The 24,117-nt window shown below is 40.1% G+C and overlaps 1 protein-coding gene across 1 annotated transcript in view; it reads right to left on the reverse strand.

Moving 5' to 3' along the window:
* The window catches only part of SLC49A4 (solute carrier family 49 member 4), a 91,646-nt gene extending 67,546 nt beyond the window's left edge, over positions 1–24,100 (reverse strand). Inside the window, exons 1-2 of the mRNA XM_082654518.1 lie at positions 23,425–24,100; positions 14,508–14,601 (exon numbers count right to left, since the gene is read on the reverse strand). Coding sequence (XP_082510644.1) covers positions 14,508–14,601; positions 23,425–23,779 — 449 coding nt within the window. The 5' untranslated portion in view covers positions 23,780–24,100. The remainder of the gene's footprint in view (positions 1–14,507; positions 14,602–23,424) is intronic.
* Between the last annotated feature and the right edge of the window lie 17 nt (positions 24,101–24,117).

Consider the following 24,117-nt stretch of genomic DNA (forward strand, 5'->3'; position numbering starts at 1 on the left):
CATGGACATATATACACTACCAAACGTAAAACAGACAGCTAGTGGGAAGCCGCTGCATAGCACAGGGAGATCAGCTCGGTGCTTTGTGACGACCTGGATGGGTGGGATAGGGAGGGTGGGAGCGAGGGAGACGCAAGAGGGAGGAGATATGGGAACGTATGTATAACTGATTCACTTTGTTATAAAGCAGAAACTAACACACCATTGTAAAGCAATTATACTCCAATAAGGATGTAAAAATAAAAAAAAAACAAAAAACAACAACACAGAACAACAAAAGAGGTGTGATTCACAACCTTCCGTTAAGTGAAGTAGATCACATAACTTAACGTTAATTTTTCTGTCATGATTACATGCTTCAGTTTTGTTTTGCAAGTAGCAGTTAAGTTCCTTGTGGGTAAGGACCACGGTTTCTAAACTCCCCAGAGTGCCTCCCAGGGTGCGAAGGCAGTGTGGATGCTCTCCAGGATCCAAGTACAGGGAAGTGGGGTCACCGAAATACACAACTAACCTGTGTTGTACAAACCTCACAAAGTTCCACCACATACATCACATCAGTTCCACTTGTAAATTTTAAAAAGCTTCTATTCAGCAATACAAAAAACAAGGTGATTAATATTTGGGAAACAAAACTTTTAGAAAAAGAAAATGAGAGTGGTTAGAGCGAGGTCAAGGCTTTAGCACTGTCTCCAGCACAGTGCACCCGGGGAGGGCAGGCAGAAGTTAGCAGCATGAGGACGTAGTTTTGTCTCCTGGGCAAAAAGCTCTGTAGCAGAAAGGGAGCTCTCTGGAAGCTGACTAGTTAATTCAAGGGGTCTAACTCTTGTTTCCTTGCCTGCAACTTCATGCCTGTTGAAGATGGGTATACTCGTATATTCACAGTTAGGAGACTGCAGGTGTCCTGACCTTCGCAGGTCAAGCCCTGACAGACGTGCCAAGGCGCAGGGGTACTGCTCTCCTTCATCCCAGTCTCCTCTCACTGGTCCCTTAATTGACTCCCTCTCCTTGTCTCCCCCTCCCCACCCAACTTCCTTTTCTTCCCTTCTCCCTTGGGTCTTTTTTCTTTGTCCCTTTTTTTTCTCCTTACGTAGCTTCTGCCTACTTCTGAGGCCTAGTTTACACTGTCCCCACAGGCCAGGTGGAAAATAGGGGAATTTCCCTTGTGGGCTGAGAAGAAGATTAGATCAGAGCTTTGGGAGTTTTTCCAGCATCAGCAGAACCAGATGGTAGAGACTAGGAAGTGGGAGCGGCCCACCAGTGTCGGTACTGCTGAGGCTGGCTGGCCCACGGCAGGCATGAGGACACCTAGCATGGCCTGGCCACATCTGCCACGGCCCTGGGCACCTCAGCCCTCAATTGCTGCCCCTGCCCATGGAGAGGCCAAGGCTCAGGGGCACGTAGTGTGGCATTTCTGCACAGCTGCATTCCTTTTCTTATTATTCAATATACTATAGCTTTTCAAACAAATGCCAATAGCTAAAGTTCAAACTGAAGACCTGTAAGTTCATGTGTTTTCATGTACTTGACATTTTAGCTTGTATTTAATGATATTCTGGTATCCCAACCTTTTGCTTCCTGACATTCTGGAACAAATACCCATGATTCTTAAATTATTTTCTACTTAAAATAATACGATATTTTAGAATTTGAATTTTTATAGTTGGAAGAAACTTCAAACCTCAGCTAGATAACCCACCCTCTTGATTTTATAGGAAAACCGAGTTCCAGAAAAGCTAATAATACATTTAAAATCACACTTATTTTATAACTTATTTATAACTTTCTTTTCTTCAAAAATTATTTGTGAGGGGAGTTTCAAAGTCATATAACTAGCTAATGGCTAAGCCAGGACTAGAAATCAAAATTAAATGTGATTTCACCAGTCCACAAATTTTTTTTTTTTTTTTTTGCAGTATGCGGGCCTCTCACTGTTGTGGCCTCTCCCGCTGCGGAGCACAGGCTCCAGACGCACAGGTCCAGCGGCTATGGCTCACGGGCCCAGCCGCTCTGCAGCCCGTGTGATCCTCCCGGATCGGGGCACGAACCCATGTCCCCTGTATCGGCAGGCGGACTCTCAACCACTGAGCCACCAGGGAAGCCCCCTTTTTTTTTAAGTTTAATTTTTTTTAATACAGCAGGTTCTTATTAGCTATTTATTTATTTATTTATTTATTTATTTATGGCTGCATTGGGTCTTTGTTGCTGCACATGGGCTTTCTCTAGTTGTGGTGAGTAGGCGTTACTCTTTGTGGCGGTGCATGGGCTGGCATATTTTTATTCTATGCAGAGATGTACTTTATAAACCTTTATTATGACTAGCACTGGGGATAACATTAGCGAGTTGGCTTTTTAGAAACTGAGCAGGTATTTCCTCAGTGTAAATCCAGCATTCTTAACTTAAATTCTATGTATTTTTAATGAGAAATGATTTAGAATAAGAATACTTATCTCTAACACTCAATATGCCAATGGTTCACAAGCTTTCTCCCAATTCCCCATTCCTAATCATCCTGCATGAGAATAAACTCATGTGTTACAGGATTTCCTGGATATTGAAAATGGTCTAACGTGCTAGAAGTAGTTTTCCTTTATTTAGCCCAAAAAGGCAATAAAAAGGGTCAGAGATGCTATGAATTAATTACAGGAAAAAGGAAGTTAGGAAGGGAGAAACAGACTGAAATGGTGAAAAGGAATGAGCTTTCTAAAGATTTTTACCATAGCCTCAGTTTTCTTTTATGAAAATCTATTTCCCTTTTGTACCCTTTAATAATTTTGGCCAATTATGATCCAATTAAAAATATCTACTGCATATCTACTATGGTCAAGGCACCTACAGCAGACACTAAAAGGAATATAAAGATAAGAACTACAGTCTTGGCCTAAAGAAGCTTATAATAATAACATATCAAGTACAGTTACAGAAAGTTCATTAAAAAACACAGTGAAAAGAATATTGGGTTAGATATCAAAAGACTCAGCTTCTAGACTTATCTAAATTTATTAACTGTATAATCTTTGGTGAATCACTTATTCTCTTTCATTTCAATTTCCCCAAACGTACTTTATCTCACAGGATTTTTATTAAGGCCAAATACGATAATCTCTCAGCAAAGCTCGGGAGAAAAATGGACTTAGTCCTGGTCTGAGAGAGACCTACCTCCCCCCCATTTTGCCTCATAATGTTTTTTTTGTCTCATAACTTTTATTTTGTCCTCTTAGTTTAAAAGTATTTTATATATATACTCGTAGTAGAAAAGAAGTGCATAGAGAAGAAAAAGTCCATAAATTCAATGATTCAGTAACTCATATAACCATTCCTAATATTTTGATTTTTCAGTCTTTTTTTCTTTCAGTTTTTTTTTCCAATGCATCTCTCAATCAAGACAGGCACAGGTAATCATAGATATCAAATTGAATATACAGTTTTATGCACTAAATCATTTTAACTTTATAGTGTATAATAAGCATTTCTCATTTCATTCTTTATATCATAATTGTTAATAGCTCCACTGATAGTCTATCATACAGATGTACAAAAACTCATTTAACATTTTCCTAATGTTTGTTACTTATTTGTTAATATTAATAATGGTGTTGTGATAACCTTTGTATAAAAATATTTGCCATTTCCAAATTATTTCCTTAGGGTCGATAAGTCAGAGGGTATGAACATTTTAGATCTTATGAAATATACTCCAAAGTTGTATTTCAGAAGAGCCTGTAGCAATTTACAGTCCCATCAGTAGTGGTCAACAGTGCCTGCCTCACCAAGCATTGAATACCACTATTTAAAAAATACTCACCTAAAAATAAAGAAAAAAATTTTAAAAAAATGTTTAATAGAAAAATAAAAATTACACACATACACACAAAATTGGTGTGTTAGTTTTCTATTGCTGTTATAACAAATTACCACAAACTTAGTGGCTTTAAGACAACACTCATTTATTCTCTTACATTTCTGTAAATCAGAAGTCCAACATGGGTCTCACTGAGCTAAACTCAAGGTGTGGCATGGCTATGTTCCTTCCTGGAGGCTCTAGAGAAGGATATGCTTCCTCGTCTTTCCCAGCTTCTAGCAGCCACCTGCATTCCTTGGCTCCTGGCCCCCCTCTTCTGTCTTCAAAGCCAGCAACAGTGGTTTGAGTCCTTCTCACACTGCATCTCTCTGACTTCCTCTTCTATCTCTCCTTTTAGGACTTTTGTGATTACATTGGGCCCACCTGGATAACGCAGGATAATCTCCCTATTTTAGGGTCAGATGATTAGCAAACTTAATTCCACCTACTATCGTAGTTCTCTTTTGCCATGTAACAGAACACATTCACGGGTTCCGGGTATTAGAACATGGACATCTTTGGGGGATGGGGGTATTATTCTGTCTGTCACACTTGGTAAGGCCAAAAGGGATCTCCTTGTTTTTTGTGTGTGTGTGTGGTTTTTTGCGGTACACGGTCCTCTCACTGCTGTGGTCTCTCCCGTTGCGGAGCACAGGCTCCGGACACGCAGGCTCAGCGGCCATGGCTCAGGGGCCCAGCCGCTCTGCAGCATGTGGGATCTTCCCGGACCGGGGCACGAACCCATATCCCCTGCATCAGCAGGCAGACTCTCAAACACTGCACCACCAGGGAAGTCCAGGGATCTCCTTGTTTTAATTTGCATTTCTTTTTTTGACTACTGGTCTTTTTTCCCATTGGTATATTACAATTTTTCTTATTTTCAATGAGTGCTTAATATATTTATTTGTATTATTTACCTGTTCTTGCCCTTATTTTGACAAATATTTTCTCCTGTTGGTCAATTTTGTTTTAAGCTTAACAATTTGTACACTCAACAGTTTGTAAGTGGTCAGATCAATTTTTCTCTTTATAATTTTCCTGTTTTTCATGCTTTAGAAAAAAATTCCTATGTAGAGATCAGATAAATACTCCTATATATTGTTTTCCAACTAAATATTTAACCATTTAATTCATCTGAATTTATTTTGATGCATGGTATAAAAAGAGGATATAAACTGACCTTTTCCCCCTAAACAGCCAGTTTGCCTGTGGTAGAGACAATAAACTATCCCCCAGTGTCCATTCTCTCTATTTTCCTTTTAATTACAGAGCACCCCAAGTCTGTGCTGGGGTGAGCTACAGTCTGCATTTCCAAGCTCCCCCTGCAGTGAGGTGGGGTCTTGTTACCAAGTTTGGGCCAATGTGATGAGAGTGGGAGGATTTCAAGGTCACCTCCTTGAGGATAAAATGCTCTCCCTGGTCTCCCTCTCCCTCCTCCTGTGGGATGAAATGTTACTACAGTGTGGATAAATCCACTCTGGACTGTCCTGCCAAGGCATCTCCCTAGGGAAGCAACAAGATAGAGGGAACTTAGGTTCCTTTGTAGAACAGAGGTGCCTAGGCCCTGGCCCACCTGCCAACTCTGGACTATCACATAAGAAAGAAATACTATCTTGTTTCAGCCATTATATTTTGAGACTCCTCACTATAACAGCTTAACTGTTCCCTGATGGAGAAATTAGCTCCAGAATTAGAATTCTGCATTCAGAAAGGCATAACATATTTGGCACTGATTTAGTGGTTAGGCTGCAGGCTGAAAAGGCAGGTGACTTGTGAGATGCAGCAAAACCACTGCTTGTGATTACCTGGAACTGGCTGGAAAAAAATCAGAACACTACTCTGTTTCCTGCCCCTTGCCGCTTTTAGGATGGCACTACAAGAGAGATGGAGCCAGGCAAGTGGTAGCTGGTTTGCAAGCACAGACGGAAGGGACAAGAGCTCTGCTAAGGGGGTTTCTCTCTGCCCAAGGCCTACTATCCAAATTTAATGAGAATCCAGGAATTTGAAGCCTCAGGTTGCTTCTGTATCCTAAAATGGCAGGAAATAACATCCTTCAGAGCCTGTCTAGCAGCAAAGATCAAATTAAAGGTGTTATTTTCCTACCCAGTCCTTTTATCAGATGGCATCCTGGCAGCCACCACGAAATTGAGGGAAAAGGGATGAGCTGAGCACAGAAGGAGTAAAGGAAAGGAGATTCAGCAGGTGTAAGAAACACAGCCATGAGTAAAAATCTTTGGATGTGGCTAACTTTACATGAACCCACTGGATGTAAATAGAGAAGCCTACTAAATGTTTGAGGGAAGTGTATCACCAAAGACACCGCAAAACGGTTCTATGAAGCTTTAAGATGCTTGATTCTTAAAGTAATCCTGAGGTCCCCAAATCAGTATCAGGCAGAAAGTGAAACACCACAGCTGTGTAGCCCCTAAGAATGGCATAGCCTCCAACTTCAGGTGTATTCACTAAGAAGAATGGACCAAAAAAGAGCCTTCCCAAGGACAAAGCCAAAACCACAAAGAACAATCAAAGGGATCACTCCCAGAGAACCACCAAGAACTGATAGAAGCCAGAGACTCTGGATTTTGAGTTGGACACAATAACTGGACTGGACTGTGGGTCTTATCCTTTGAGGAAAGATGAATATGTTTTTTGCATGGGAAGAGGAGGTACCTGGATACATGGAGACATTTGATAGCAGAGACTACTAACTGTGTCCTTACATCCATTCTCCCTTTCTTTTGTTACAGCATCCATGCATTTTTTGTTGTTATTTCTTAAAATTACTTTCAAACCAACTTTGTTACCTGGGACAGAGAACAAATCCTCCCACTTCTACAAAAAGAAATCAAATGTGACATTCCATGGCAAAAATGAGACTTCCACAATCTTCCTAACAGGAAGTACTTGTTTCTAGCTGAGATTTCCTACCCAGAGGAGTACTGCTTAATTTAGTGCCAATTTAGTGCCTTGTACCATTATTTCTGTTTATGCTGTGATAGCTATATCTTTTTTTTTTTTTTAAGCATCCTTGCATTTTAACTGGGGGCATGGCTGCTGAGCTACATTTTCAGCTCCTCTTGCGGATATGTGTGGCCATGTACTAAGTCTGTACCAATGGGATGTGAGTAGAATTGATACATACAGCTTCCTAGTCATCACCTAAAGACGTAGTCACTTGCCCTGCATGTCCTATTTCCCCTTCCTGTGGGCTACAATGAAAGCACTGATGATGAGCCAGCTTTGACCACTTGGACAAGGATATCACCCCAGGGGATGTTAGAACAACAGAAAAGGAACTTGGGTCCCTGGAACAGAGCTCTCTACATGCCTGGAGCAGCCCACTATCTTTTAGACTGTTTCTTGGTAGAAAAATAAACTTCTATTTATTGAGCTTGTGTATTTTTTTATCTCTTTACACAGCTTAGCCTATGCTTTACAAATACAGACTGTCAATAAATGCTGACTGCCGAGTTATGAATTTAAATAATGAAATCTGAAATCTGCAAACCAACATTTGTTAAGAATGTCTATTATGTTCATTTTCCCATTCTCTTTTCAGAAGTGCTTATATTTTTATATTATTTTATAAGTTAGATATCATATTTGCAACACATATTTTTCCTAGTTTGTATTTTAATTTTATGATTTCTTTTAGAAACATGAGGGTTCAAATGTTTATGTAGTCAAATCTACAAATGCTTCCCTTATGATTTCTTTCACTGTCTTTATACTTGGAAAAGCAATCTCTTTAGGGATAAGATTAATTTTCCCTTACACTGTTTCATTTTAACTATGAAGCTCATCAATCCATCAGGAATATATTTTAATGCACGCTGTATGGTTAAGTATCCACATTTCTTTTTCTAATACGTAACCAATTTGCCCAAACACATAATAGATAGATCTATTTAATAAAATATGCTTTATTTAGTAACCCTATTGATTTATGTGTTTATTATTATATGTTAAATTATTACCAATGTCTACTTCTGGCCTATTTTGTTCCTGTAATCATTCTGTTGCAGATAAAATAATCTTTTACTTGTTTGTGCCTTTCCATATTAATAGGAAAAAAAATCTATGGCAAATCTTTATTCAGAAGAAAAGAATAAACAGACATTTGCAACAGACTTTGAATATATTCTCCATAACTTTCAACTCAGTTTACTCTGAAAATCCTATCAACATTTGTGATTATGATTATGTACAGTAAGGAGAGACAGGGTTATAAATCAGGGAGGGGGTCTCAGGGGATTTCTGGATTTCTAACCTGGGTGATGGGTACATAGCTGTCTTTTTCATGATTATTTCACTAACCTGTACATAAATGTTTTATGTACTCTTCTATATGTATATTTAACAACAAAAAAAGTAAATTTAAAAATTCATATATGATATTATAGGTCCTTAGAAGAAATGTCTCAGAAATAATCACATTCCAAAGACAATCAAAAGGGAAAAAAAGTATCTTCCAAAACTCTAAAGATCACTTTACGTATCTTCTATTGGCTTTTTCCCCTGTTAAATGCTTATTATGAGGAGTTAATCTCCTACCAATCTTTCTTATCTGAATCCCAGCTGACCATCATGGAGAAATATATTCATGAAATCTGACCTCTGGAGTTTTAAGAGTCAAATTGCAAATAAAACTATTAAATAGAATCTGCTTTAAAATAAGACATTAAAAATATTATGTGATTATACTGTAGGATGGGCAAGCACAATGCAGTTACTAGTTAAAGTGAGGATGCTACGCACCTAGGGCAGTCAGGTTGTCAAACTTAAAATGAGTATAAAATTAACTAAAGGAACTTGTTAAGACTAAATGAGTAGGACTGGGGTGGGGCCCAGGGATCTGTATTTTTAATAAGCAGCTTATCTGTGGACCATACTTTTAGAACACACTGATCAGAATCCTATGTGTTTTACAGAGAAGAGTCTTCGTTCTTAAATCTACCAATTGTTCATTTTTATATCAAAGGGTTTATATTTCTATACTGGGGAAATTTACATATAACCCTTCCTTGCCTTTCCTTCTCTTATTCTCATTATTGAAGATCTGATGTGTTCATTTTAGTTTCTCTTAACTAGTGTTTTCAGTCCAAAAGGTGATATATTCACATGGTAAAAATATTCTCAAGCAGAGAACAGAGTATAAAACAAAAAGTAAATCTCCTTTCCACCCCAGACTTCCAGGTTCCCAGGCTTCCTCCTCAGAAACAACCAATGGTAATGGTTTCTTTCAGAAACAGTCCTTACCAAATACATCCCTCCCACTTTTTTCTAAGTAGGAATATATTAAACATAACATTAAAAACTTTGTCTTTTATAAAACTCAATGATGTATCTTGGAGATATTTCCAAATCAGCATTTATAGAACTTTCACCTCCTTTTCACAGCTACATACTATTCCACTATATACTTCACCATCACTAGTCCTTGGTGGAAGACGTTTGGGTTGCATCCAGCCTTTTGCTATTACAGGCAAAGCCACACAAATGTGATTTTCCTTACAAACTGGTAGAGCTTTATATGTAGGCTAATTTCTAGAATGACAAGTATTGGGTTAAAGGACATGTGCATTTTGAATTTGATAAATACTGCAAAAATGCCCTCTAAATAGGATGCCCCAAATTGCTTGCACATCAGCAATGCCTATTTTTCCCTATACCCCGGGCAACACAGCACATCATCATACTTTTTCATCTTTGCCAATAAACAACATATTATTGCTCTTTTAATTTTCATTTCTTTAATTATTTTTGTAAATGGTTTGCCTCTTTTTTTAAAAAAAATTATTTATTTATTTATTTTGGGCTGCGTTGGGTCTTCGTTGCTGTGTGCAGGCTTTTCTCTAGTTGCGGCGCACAGGCTTCTCGCTGTGGTGGCTTCTCTTGTTGCACAGCACCGGCTCTAGGTGCGCGGGCTTCAGTAGTTGCAGCTCGCGGGCTCTAGAGTGCAGGCTCTAGAGCGCAGGCTCAGTAGTTGTGGCGCATGGGCTTAGTGGCTCCGTGGCATGTGGGATCTTCCTGGACCAGGGCTCGAACCCGTGTCCCCTGCGTTGGCAGGCGGATTCTTAACCACTGTGCCACCAGGGAAGCCCTCATTTCTTTAATTATGATGAAGTGGTTGCGCATCTTAAGATTTGTATTTCAATTTCTGTAATTACTTGCTCATATCTATTACCCATTTTCCTACTGACTTGCTATTTTTCTTATTGATTTAACAGAGTTCTTTTCAACTAAGGAAATTATCTATTTGTCTTATTGTTGCAAACATTTCACAGTTTTTAACTTGCCTTTTGACTTTGTTTTATAGTGTATTTAATCATGCAGATATTCTACATTTTTATGTAGTCAAAAGTATTAAGCTTTTCTATGGCTTCTGGGATTTGTGTCTTGGAAGTTGGAAGGTCTTCCCCATTTTAAGATTATTAAAAATGAGTCTCATTTTCTAATACTTCTATGGTTCATTTTTTATATTTAAATACTTGATCCAATTGGAATTTACTTAAGTGGTAAGGCAGAGATTTAGGGCTCTTCATTTTTTTTTTTCAGATAGCTGAGCAATTATCATAAAACCATTTACTAAACAATTCGTCTTTTCTAGTATGGTCATTTTAAATGTAATATTGCCAGCTACAAAGCATTTCACAATGGAGTGTATTTCTAGAAAATCTGTGTTTACTAGAACCATACTATTTAACTATCTAACGCATGTTAGTAATCTATTGTTAATATTAATGAAAATTACACTGAATTGAAAGATAATGTTATGAGAATCACTGGATACACCCTATGATTAAAAGCAGATATGACCTACTATAAGTTCACCTTCTAAAAGTCTGTAAATTGTTTACTGGGCATGCTATATCATATTTCACACTATAAAGTAATGCCATCTGGTGCGATAGAGCAATGCCACCTGTAATGTTTTTGGTATGATTTGCTTCCCAAGCATAGAAAACATGCTTTATAGTTCATTATTCTAAGTTCTTTATTTATTTGTGATGTTAATAAAAGTGGCAAAATAATTTTTCTTGAATTTTCATTGGTACTCTGCAGATGAAAGAAATATTGATACTATGAAGAGGTAGACCACGGTTAGGAAGGTGGTAATAATAGGTGTATTGAGGAAAGGGCTTGTCAGAAAGCTGCTACTCTCATGTCTTTAAGACTCATAGAAGATAAAATACAGGAAGTAAAGGGTGCAGGGACACTGTTCAGAAGGCTGGGTCAGAAGCTCAAAAAGCTCCAAGTGGAACAGGGCACAGAAAAAGATCGCTAAATACTTGTTTCAGTGCTAGCCAAATGCCTACTAAAGGTCTCTATCCCCTCCTCTTCAGTGTCATGGAGACTGAAGCTTAAAAGTGGTGATCTATTGAAACTACTAGTGAAAATACGCATTCAAATTGCAGCATTTTCATTTTAATAGCTGCATATGCATTGTTAATAATACTGCTCTAAAGAAATAATGTATGGACATAAAGTGAAGTCTCATTTCAAGGGGATAATATCCTAACATTCCTTATAGGTGAAGGCACAAAGACAGAAAATTCAACTTCTACTTTCTTTTTATGAAAGGTTCAATCTCTCATAATTTTTTTTTTTTTTTTTTTGCGGTACACGGGCCTCTCACTGTTGTGGCCTCTCCCGTTGCGGAGCACAGGCTCCGGACACGCAGGCTCAGCGGCCATGGCTCACGGGCCCAGCCGCTCCGCGGCATATGGGATCTTCCCGGACCAGGGCACGAACCCGTGTCCCCTGCATCGGCAGGCGGACTCTCAACCACTGCGCCACCAGGGAAGCCCTCTTGTAACTCTTTATTTTATTTCTCTTTCTTTCCTTTCCTATCTTTGCTTACATTTCTTTATGAGCTCTATTTTTCATACCATTTTCTCTACCAACAGAGTCAACTCTTTATTATTCCTATAATTTTGTATCTGAAAAGAATATGAAGGGATATAAGATTAGAGAGAAGCAATAGAATGGATGGCACAAACAGAAGAAAAACTAACAAAAATATCAGTAGGCATTTTTAAAGAACTCATTGTTGAATTTAAGCTTACACTGAAATCTGTACTTAAAGACTGTAGATGCTTTAAAAAAACTGGATATTTGAAAAATTAAGAACATCTCAAACACAATGAAACTCATCTGTTAAAACCTCACTCAGAAGGATAGGAAATGAAGACCAATGTTCCACAGGAACCCAAATGATTCTGCTATCTGCCTTTTAAAATATGAAACACATGTACTCTAAATTTTCTGGAAAGATAACGTATTTTGAAAATTTGAAAAAGAACAGCATTTATTTTGAAGTGAAAAATTCTGTTCCAAATGAAAGCCAACATCTTATACCTAAAATCCATTCCTTCCTCCTCCTGTGCCCCATGTCTCTGTTAATGGAATCAACAATTTCAGAGTCTCCAGAGTGCAACCTCAATCATATCACCTCTGATACCTTTCTCTCAAGTTCTCTCTCGCATCTGTGCTATCCTTTCCATTCCTACAACTTCCCAGGGCAAGGGAGTAATTCTGGACTCCTCACTTTCTCTTATTCCCTTTATTCAATCCACTGGCAAATCCTTCAAAATATAATCAGAATTTGACCACTTCTCACCACCACCACGGCCATAACTATGGCTCAAGCCATCATCATCTCTCACCTGGTTTATTTTACTGGTTCCCTACCTGGTCTCCTCACTCTTGCCCTAGACCTTCAACATCAGTCTATTCTCAAAAAAGCAGCCTGTGACCATCGTCCTCCTCAGCTCAAAGCTGCTAGTGATTTCCTAGCTCAGAAAAAAGTGAAGTCCTTATGAGGTCTTTTTTTTTTTTTTTTTTGCGGTACGCAGGCCTCTCACTGTTGTGGCCTCTCCTGTTGCGGAGCACAGGCTCCCGACGCGCAGGCTCAACGGCCATGGCTCACAGGCCCAGCTGCTCCGCGGCATGTGGGATCTTCCCGGACCGGGGCACGAACCCGTGTCCCCTGCATCAGCAGGCGGACTCTCAACCACTGCGCCACCAGGGAAGCCCCCTTACGAGGTCTTGAAGAACCTGGTCTCACACTCCCGCCACCACCCATAACTGCGCTAGTCTAATTTCCTACCACTCTTCCCATGAAGTCTCTGGTTCAGCGGCTCCAGCCCCACCAGCCTCCCTGCCAGGTGTGCTCTTCCCTTCCCACCCTTTATACTTGCTCTTCTCTCTGCCTGAAATGCTTGTCCCTTACATAATGCATTGTCCATTCATTCCTTCAAGCTTTCTCCCCAAAACGTATCTTCCCAGTAAGAGTTTTTTTGCCCATTCTTTCTGAAATTTCACCATCCTTCCACTGACATTTCAAATCCTTCTTTCCTATTTTATTTTTCTTTCCATAGCACATACTATATCTTTAACTTATTTATCTAGTTTATTGCCAGTCTCCCCAACTGGAATGTAAACTCCACGAGGTACAGATTTTTCTTTTGTGTTTTCTGCTATATTCCCCATGTGCAGAAGAGAGCTTGGCACACAGGAGGAGCTCAGTGAATTTTGTCGAATAAATGAACTAATAAATGAATAAAGAAATAAAGCAAAACAATGACTCCAGCTTGGGCTCTCACTGCATCTTTTCAGGCCTCCTGCTGGCACTCTCAACCCTCTGTAATCAATCCTACAGACTTCAAATCAATAGTTTACCTCATATACATCTGATCCTACTGCTGCTCAGATTAAGAACCTAAGTGGCTCCCAAATGTCCAGTGAGAAACTACAGTTCTACAGGATGGCATCAATATCCTTCACATTCAAGATACCCTTTTCTAAACTCATCTCTTTATATTCCATTCTTATGTCTTATTCTCTACACCAGTGTCTCCCAAACGTGAGTAATTTATGCTCCTTTTCAAGGGGAAAAATTTTCTCAATGGCTCTTAAGGTCAAATCCAAGGATCCCAGTTAGATAAACACTAGGAAACTGACATCCTGGTTAATAAAAATGTCTTTTAATTACAGATTATTATTGGTTAAAAAATCTTTTAATATTATAACCAAAAGGAAAACAAAAATTTTTAAATCTTCATATACCCTGCAGCCCCTGAGAATAAATCCATGGATCCCAGGTACAGAAATGCTGCTGTACAGAAATGAAGCTACCTACCCCATCCTGGAAGAGGCCTGTGCTTACCTGCCTCTGTGCCTTTGTTTCTCTTGTTCCTCTACGCTGGAATATCATTCCCCTAACTATAGTTATCAAAATTCTACGTATCCTTCAATGCTTACTTTAATTATCACCTTCTTCATGAGCCCTTCCTTTTGATATCCTCAGCCAAAACTTATCTTAGTCTCTTGGGGCAATTTTATAAATCTTCTATGGCATTAACTACATTATTCTTCCTTATGTTATACTATTATTTTCCCATGGTTATAGCTCCCAGATAGTGTGAAGATGAACTTGTTCTCTATTTATTTACACAACAACGAGTATAGTGTCTTCCATATGACAACTAATAAATGCCCACTGAATTAATCACGTCAGGAAAAAAAATGCTACTATAAATATGACCCTCTACTGATCTAAAAAATGGAACTGTTTACTAACAGCTTATAACTAAACATATATAATATACTCATAACGAAAGAGAAAAATGTGGAGAAAAATTTTAAGTTATTTATATGATTTACCTTCTTTTAAGCACTAAGTCTGATATAGGTATGCATCTTAGACCAGTTCCCAAAACCATAAGGAAAGATGTCAGAAGCACAGTTATCCGAAGACCTGAAAGGGAACAAAAATATCTGGATTATTTTCTATTTTCTTTTCAAGTAAGTCAATGTTAAGAACAAAGATTTTTTACTCAGTCATACTGGTATTATATTCTAATAAAGCTTTACTCTATAACTCCCAATATGGGGGAAAAAAAACTCTCATGCTGAAAATGAAATGATTCTAACTTTAATAGAAAACTTGAATGATCACATAGAGGATAGAGGAAAAAGTTCTATTAGCTCCGGTTTTTCAAAATGAATGGCTAGAATGCTTTGTTCAGATATAACAATAAAAAATATAGAAAATAATTTTAAAAGACAAGGTATTTTAGTTTTATATCTCAAATATAAAATTTCTAATTTTCGAATGCAAGCTGTTAATAAAAAAATTCTAAACTGCCCCTGAAAAGTTTTTTAAGATGATAGAATGCTTTAAATTTTCTCAAAAAATGACAAGTGGTCAATTACTTCTTTTATCTTATAATGAGAACAAGTTTGTTATAGGGTCTTAGGAGATGGTCCATTAGAACCCTCTGATTATTAATACAATAATAGTCTTTTAATTTTTCTTGATTCATTGGATGGCTTTCAACTTATAGAATGATGCTGTTAAAAAAAAAAAGCATGGTTTAGGGTTTTAGATAATGCGGATCAGATAGCTTTTCCCTTTGTATTCCAAATACAATCAATTATTTTGAAAATATGCACCAATGGTCGGTTACATGGATAACAGGGCAAAAGAGAATATAAAATATAAAAACAAGGTAACCACATGTAAAATAGCTAGCTAGTGGGAAGCAGCCACATGGCACAGGGAGATCAGCTTCGTGCTTTGTGTCCACCTAGCGGGGTGGGATAGGGAGGGTGGAGGGAGACCCAAGAGGGAGGGGATATGGGGATGTATGTATATGTACAGCTGATTCACTTTGTTATAAAGCAGAAACTAACACACCATTGTAAAGCAATTATACTCCAATAACGATGTTTCAAAAAATTAAAAATAGAATGTGAAAAAAAACTAAGGTAACCAAAACTAGACACAATAGTCTATCTATGGCAGAATAATATAACAGGACTACATCTTCTTACTGTTGGAATGCTGCATTTTTCTATTACTAAATCAATGCTGCCTTACTGCTTGTAGCAGTCACAGAGGTGGCTTACACTGAGTATGTGGCAAAGGTGGCAACATTTCTTACAATTTTTCCCAAACTCAGCACCTCCTTGAAACCATTTCACAGTGAATAGACTTAAACTATTTAATGCAAATTTTCTTTTTTTTTTTTCAGATCTTTCTTTTTTTTGGCAAGGGGAGACGGTTAAATGTTTGGTTTTCAAAGGGCTTCTCTGCTTGAAGGAAATTGGAAGTCAACAAAACTATAATTATGCAGATTAAACACAGCAAGAAAAATAAACTTGAGATTCAGATCAGGCACACACACGCTACATTGAGGGTAATTTGTGATATGAACTGAGCTTTATATGATCTGAATATGATTAATATAATTTGGCAGAAGTAATCCGGTAGAAAACTGTGCTTCTCAGGAACAAGTAATGCATACATACTGCTCATTTACTGTGTCTACTAACAGAACACAGATTTTAAAACCACATTATAGCCACAGGAAATAGAGTGTAATTAATAAAAAGAACATTCATGGTCATAAATATCCTAAACTTGCAAAATGCTGCTCTTGTAAGGTTATACTGGGTGCCCTATGAGATAAAATTTTATAGATTTGGGACTATAAGGCTTACATTCAACATGATGTTTATTTTTTTCTAATATTTGGTTTGTAATTAAGGTAAACAGCCACCAAGTGGGCAGTGGGACCCTGTTTATGGCCCTATGGTCCAAATAACTAGGTTTCCTACTACAACTGCTGAAAGCTAGCACACTTTTTTACTCAATTATGACTTTTATCAAACATATGACAATATAACAGCTAATATAAACTTTTAAGAATAAAGAAGTTGTGAAAAGCTGATTATTATAAAGCAACCTTGCAGGTACAACTTGTGGCTTGCTTACTTTTAATTGTTGCCAAGTATTACTTAATCCACCTCAGCTGCTGCTCAGTTTTGAATAGAATGCTTTCTTGATCTCATTTGGATCTTGATAAAGCAGGGCTCTGCAGTTCCATGTAATCAAAAAGATAACAACTGACTTTGGGAAGGAGAGGTATAAGGACCCCAGGAAAATATGCTTATGAGACATCTAGGACCTTCATATAAATAGATCCCAAGTGATTACAGTACTAGGATGTGAGTGCAAAAACCATCTGATGAAAGGTACGGGAATAATTTCAGAAAACCAAACATGATTGAAAATAAAAATGAATTCTACTCAAATATGGCATCCAGACTCTGCAGGAAGCCCCCTTCCAATGGATGAGATAACTCCTTATGCCAGGAACCTATTGGGTACAGGAAGAGAGTCTCCACAATCGGTGCCTAAAAACGTGATGGCAAAAAAAAAAAAAAACCAAAAGTAAAAAAACACCCCACCACACAAACTATGTGTAGTAGATACACGGAAATGAGTTTGATCTGCTAAAACCACCCTCCCCAGGCCCCACACTTCCATCAGCTGGAGTGAAGCTCTGCTTGCGCCTGGCAAGACCACCTGTCCCTACCCTCAACAGCTACAGCCTGGCCTCGCCACCCCGATCTGCCTTGGACACCAGGAGGACTAACCACATCATGCCTGCTTTTCCTGTTCACACTGGTCACAAGAGACCCAAGATTCACAGGTCATCCTCATCCCAACAGGGCTTCATGCATACCCAAATCCGACCTCATCTCTGCCAGCGCCTCAACTCCCCAGATCTTTCCACTGTGACTCCTGGAGCGCTCAGAATCAGCGGATCAGTAGAATCCCTATATTTTCAAGCTCTTCACCGTCTTCACCTTTTTACTACTCTGAAACCTCTTCCCTGAGGACAGTGCTTCCCCAGCCCCTTCCAGATCATTGTTACTCCCTCCCCCCTAAAGCTCCCAGGTTTCTCTCGATGCTTTGATTTCCTCTGGTTTAAGAACTATGATTACGAGGTGCCTTGCTGTAGTGTTAGGCACGCTGAGATTTGCTTGGTGTGGTTTTTTTCTTCATGCTGTTTCCTCAAACTGGATTCTTGAATTTCTTAGATTTCTGGGTTTATGGATATCATCAAATGTGGAAATTTTTCTGCCATTATTTCTTCAATTTTTCCTCCCCATTTTATCTCAATCCATGCCCTCTCCCTTTACCAATCTCTTCTCATCTGGGACTCTAATATGTATATTAGGTCACTTAAAACTGTCCTGCTCCCTGATACCTGTGGTTTTTTGGGTTTTATTTCCTGTGTTCCACTTCGGATAGTATTTATTACTACATCTTCAAGTTTGCTAATCTTTTCTTCTACAATGTCTAATCTGCTCTTAAATCCTGTCCAGTGTATTTTTTTGGTCTCAGACACAGATTACATTTTCATCTCCAGAAATTTAATGTTGGACTTTTTATGTCTTCCATGTCTTTCCTTAACATGCTTTGTTCTGTCTTCTTGAATATATGTAGTATATTTATTCACAGTAGCTGCTTCGATGTCCCTGTCTATTAATTCTATCATCTGTAATATTTCTTGATCTGTTCTACTGATTGCTTTTTCTCCTCTTTATGTGTTGTATTTTCCTCCTTCTTTGCACGTTTGGTAATTTCTGATTTAGATGTCAGGAATTCTGAATTTTGTTGGGTGATGGATTTTTTTTTTCAACTCCTTTAAATATTTTTGAACAATGTTCTGGGATACAGTTATTTTTAATCTGTTCAAGCAGTACTTTTAAGCTTTATTAGGTGGAACCAGAGAAGCCTTTAGTTTAGAGCTCTGTTTGTCTTTACTGCCGAGGCAACACCCTTCTGAGTATTCAACCAAACTTCCTGTGTATTATGAGGTTTTCCCATTCTGGCTATTGGGAATGTGAACAATTCCCAGCCTTATGTGAACTGCGAGAATTTTTCTGCCTGTTCCTTTTTCGTAGTCCTTTTCTCAGACTTAAGTAGTTTCTTCATGTGTAACTGCTAATCAGTGCCCAGCTGAAGACTCAAGAGGAACTCCCTGCAGATCTAGAACTCTCTCTCTGTGAACCCTTTTCCTCTCTGTTACTCTACCCTAAGAATTCTAGCTATGGTGGCCTCTTAAGACTTCTCAACTGTCTCCTCGACTTGGGAAAACTGTGGGGCTCTGTTTGAACTACAGATCTCTGTGAGAAGTAATCGTAAGGATCACTGACCTCTACCTTTTGTCCAATGTCTGAAAACCACTGTTTCGTATACTTTGATTTTGTTTTCTGTTTTTAGTTGTTTAAGATGGAAGGATAAATCCAGTTCCTGTTAATCCATCATGGCCAGAACAGCCTTTGATCCAATTCTATCTGACTGTCATACTCACCACTCCCTGCTGCAGTTGTCTGCAGACCACCACATACCTGCCTCCACGTCATTCGCCCTCATGGCTTGAAACTGTTTTGGCTCGTTACTACTCCTGAGGACACTACTTCTTTCATGAATCTGGTGATTTCAATACCAGATATGATCCTTTCAATATCCTGCCCTCTCAGTCCCCTGACTTGTTATTCCACAATCATGCCCTCTACCCTACCTCGGCTGTCCACTCTCTTTGTTATACTCTGACCTTATCTTTACCCTAATTGCGTCCACGACATAATCCCAATTTCAAGCGTCCCATTCTTCAACCATGACCTCCTCTCCTTCCCACTCATTCCTTCTAGTACTCTAAATTCTTCACCGATTGGGAATGATAATTTTGGAGGCTACTACTTTTTCTTATCTACCTCAGGTGTTTCCTTTTCTTTTTTACCCAGCTTAGATCCCGTAGTCCACTGTTATATCACTCTCTACATAATCCTCTACTCCTGGCCTGCACGTTCTTAGTCCTACACACCTGGCAAACCGCAACTCTGGTGATCTCTCTCTCTGCCAACTCTGCCCATGCCTGTGCTTGCCCAACAGAACAGGCTGGAGGAAAACAAACGGCCATGCTGATTGGTCTCACTTGAAATTAATGCCCAGTCACTTAAAGCAGGCCCTCTGAGCTGCCCGACAATCCCACTACAATTTTCTAGTCCGTGTGTTCTCTCCTTTCCTAGGAACTAGTACTACAACTTATCCTGTCTCCTCAATCTTCCAAGAATTGTTCTCCTATCCTCGCTGTCAGGTGGTAATTCTGCTTTCTATTTTCTGAGAACTGTAAACAAAGATAACTCCCACGAGCTCCTACTACCCACCACGTGCATCCATATCTATACACTCTACCTTTTCTTCTGTTGCTACTGAAGAATTAGCTGTCGACACTTCTATCTAAGGCCAACCTGTCTACTTGTACTCTGGAGGACTGCATCCCATTTTGCTTAGTCAAGGGCATGGCTACAGCAGTTCTTCCCCTTCCCTCCAGCACTGTCAATTTCTCCTTTTCTACTGGATCCATTAGGATATTGCATTCCAGAGATATGCTTTAGTATCTCTTATCTTTTTTTTCTCTTTTTTTTTCTTTCTCTCTTATCTTTAAAAATACTTTCTCAGTAGCCACATTCCCCCTGGCTACTCCCTCATTTCTCTGTTGCCCCTTAAAGTGTGTTTGACATAATGTCTACACTCATGAACTCACCCTCACCACTCCAGTGAGACTATTCTTTTAAAGGATACCAAAGATTTCCATGTTGCTAAACCCGGCTCTACTCTCAGTCCTCACTAGCTGGTTCGTCCTTATCTTCCCAAGCTCTGAATGCTGCAATGCCCCTGGGCTCAGTCTTCTGAAGCAAGATCCCTCTCCACAGGTGATGTCACTCAGCTCCAAGACTCTAAATACCATTATAGGTTGACAAATCCCAAATCTATTGCTCAGGGAATAAACTGACAGTTTAGCTTGTCGTATATCTAACAGGAATTTCAGATTCCTGATCTGCATGCCGTCTACCCCCAAATGCTCCTTCCACAATCTTCTACATCTCAGTAAACTGCAGCTTGGTTCTCCCAATTACTGATGCTAAAGAAGTTGAGAAACATCTTAAATCTTCCCCTTTTCTCACACTCCACCTCTGCCTATCCATCAACAATACTCAAATCCTTCACTACTATCACCCCAGTTGGAAGTCAGCATCAGCCCCATCTGAGCTGTTCCAACAGCCTCCCAACCGGTCTCCCCGCTCTGGCTCTTGTTCTCAAGACAATAGCAGAGTCGTCATTTTATTCTTCTGCTCAAACCTTCCAGTGGAGTGAGCCCTCCTCACTCCTTCAGGCCAGAGGCCCTGCATGATTTCAGCCTCTCACCACCTCTCTGGCCTCACCTTCTACTGTGGTTTCCCTTATGGCTCAACTCAGCCACAGAAGCCTCATTGTTCTTTCTCGAATATGCCAAACAAGTTTAAGACCTTTGTCTTTGTCCAAAACAGCCCTGTCCAGAATTGACAAGGTAGGTTTCCTTTTCCCCTCAGGTCTCTGCTCAAACACACATTATCAGTAAGTCCTTCCCTGACAGTCTAGAAGAGAGTATCACCCAATCACATCCCCTTTCTCTCTTGCCTTGTTTCATTTTTCTCTAAAACATTTACCACCATCTGGATCTCCTCACTAGAATGTAGGCTCCATGAGGACTATCTCCCTAGAGCTTGGCACAAATTTAGGTGTTATCTCCTTGTTGAAATTTTCTTCACTAAGCTTCTAGGGCACACTCACTTTTGGTCTCCTATTATCTCACTAGGTAGTCCCCTTTTATCTCCTTGCTGGAAAATGAAAAGGACTGAGAGGGTACAAAACCGATTTCAGAAAGATACCTGGTCTTCTACTAAGTTGGGTGGATCCATGGCAGTAGGAAGACCAGACCTATCCTCTAGGGAGAAAGATACTTTAGTACCCAGGGATACCAGGAACTTACTTTTATGTATGCAAAGAGGACATAGGCAGCAGGACAGCCAACATATGGAAGGAAACTGGCTTTCTCCTACTGAAAAGGAAACCACTTCCTAAGTGAGAGAATTTTAAATTTATTTTTTGTTGCTCTAACCAACAGAAAACATAAAATAGAATTCACCATATAGTCACAGAAACTCTGAAAGAACTCCTAAAGTAACTTATTTTATAAAGAGAATAGGTAGTCCCTAATTTATCTGGCCATGGATAGTAGATATAATTATAATAAAAAGGACAAAATTAACATTTTTGTACCATAAAAACAAGGCTGGCTAAATTTAGGGAATAATATTGAAAAATGCTCCTGATAAAAAGTTAATAAAAAGAAACAATAAAATAGCATTTCCCCTTAAGTTATCCAACCTTGTAAGGAATGACAGAGGAACTGTCACAGATTGAAGGAGATTAACAAGAAATAACAACTAAATGCAATTTGGGACCCTCGACTGAATCTTGGAACAGGAAAAAAAAAAGACACTAGTGGAAAAACTGGTGAAATCCAAATAAAGTCTAAATTTAGTTTAAAAACAAACAAATCCAAACAAAGAAAACCTCCATTCAGTACAAGAAACCCTTCCTCAGCATCTAGCACATATCTCTGCCTAAGTACTTGCTCTACCTGGAAGTTCCACACCTTCCAGGGCTGGACACTTTCATTGTTAGAAGGTTCTTCCCAGTACAAGAAACCCTTCCTCAGCATCTAGCACATATCTCTGCCTAAGTACTTGCTCTACCTGGAAGTTCCACACCTTCCAGGGCTGGACACTTTCATTGTTAGAAGGTTCTTCCCTGTATCCCTTTGAGTTACAGCCCTTTGTGACTTCACTCAGTTTAGTTCTTCCTTCTAGAACTATGCACATTAAGCCTAATTCCTCATTTACTTGGTCTTCACATATTTATATTCTGCCTCAAGTTTCTTGAGGCAGATTCCTCATCCAATTCCCTTCATCTGACACATTATGGATTTTTACATCCTTTACATTCTTGTCACACAACTTTTAAAGCTCTCCAGTTTGCCCATGGCCTTCTAAAAATTAACGCTCAGAACTGAACACTAGAATAGAGCATTTCAAACTATTTCTCTTGTTTTAGATACTACACTTCTGTGCCTAAAACTGTCCTGCACTTTTTAGCAGCTACATCACATTGATCATGAATCATTTACCCATACTTGTGTGGTGTAATTCAATGCCTAATCATTCAATCCTATGACCTTTTTTTCTCCTCACAGAATCATACTGGCAAGTGGTAACGTGAGATGTCTGTCCAAAGTATTCTCTATGAAAAAAGAGTCTTCATTCATCTGCAAGCTTCATCTGAGAGTTAAAAATCTCAACTGACACTTGCACCTAGTCACATACACCACTTTAAAGCTGCTGTGCACCATTTTCCAGAACCATTTGCCAGAAACCAAAGCGTCAGATCCGAGTTCCCCAACAGCTCTTCCTGGGCTTGAGTCATCTATTATGCAAAGCCAGCTCATTACTTCCCTGTATCTGAGCATCATCAGTCTATTTTCTGACCTTTCACCCTCAAAATCCCCAAATCCCTTTGAAGTCAAAGCATCAGTCATTTTTGTCCGGTGTAAAAAACACACATAGCACGTGCACGGGGATGCTCTGATGTCCAAATATGCAAAAACTTGAACATTTAGAGCTCGCTTAATCCCTGCTGTTGCATAATTGGCCTTGATGAAAACATCGTATCTACAAAGAAGCCTTCCCTCATTTGTCGCTTTGGGGACAGAGTGTTCCTAGTCAGGAATGGGATGCCAGCAACATTCGGTCACCTCACACAACCCCTAAAACGAAGCCGAGGGAGGCGGCTCCCTAGGGGTGACATCAACGGCCGGCGCTCCCGGTACCCCCTCACCTCTCTTGTCCAGGAGCCACATGAACGCGAAGCAGGGCATGAAGCCGATGGGCCCCCAGAGCACGAGGAGCGCGATGTCCCAGCTAGAGAAGCCGTAGGCCTGGCGCGCCGAGTTCTGGATGGGGCCCCAGGTGTTCCAGACCAGGCCCTGCACGAACCCCAGCAGCGAAAAGAGCAGCAGCACGAGCCAGCGGCGCCCGTACACCCTCCCGGGACTCGGGGCTGCCGCGGGCAGCGCCGCCGCCGCCGCCGCCGCCGCCTCCCCCCTGCTTCTCCAAGCAGCCCCCGGCGCAGGCCCGAGCCCGGGTCCCAGCAGCGGTTGCCGCTCCTCCTCGCTGCTCCAGCCCGAGCCCATTACGACGCGCGGCCCGCGGGGTCACTGCCCAGCGCGGATACTGTCAGAGAAGGTGGAGGCCGAGGTTGCCTTGGTCGCCCTCGGCCTCGCGGCCGCGTTGCTGCGCCTGCGCCGCGCGAGCCGGCCCCGGTCCGGGAGGCGGGGCAGGTGCGACGGGCGAGGAGGGGGCTGGGATGCGGAGCCGGGCTAGCCTCTCGCCGGGCGGTGGAGAGAAAACCTCGGCGAAAGAGGGAGTGGAGCCGGTGTCCCAGAGCGGGGATCGGGAGGAATTGGGAAGGCAGGGAGGAGCGCCGCTGAGCCCCAGGAAAAGGAAACTCCCGGAGGGGCTGTAGTACAGG

The sequence above is a fragment of the Grampus griseus genome (genome assembly GCF_964374135.1).
Source record: "Grampus griseus genome assembly, chromosome: 5".
NCBI lineage: Eukaryota > Metazoa > Chordata > Mammalia > Artiodactyla > Delphinidae > Grampus > Grampus griseus.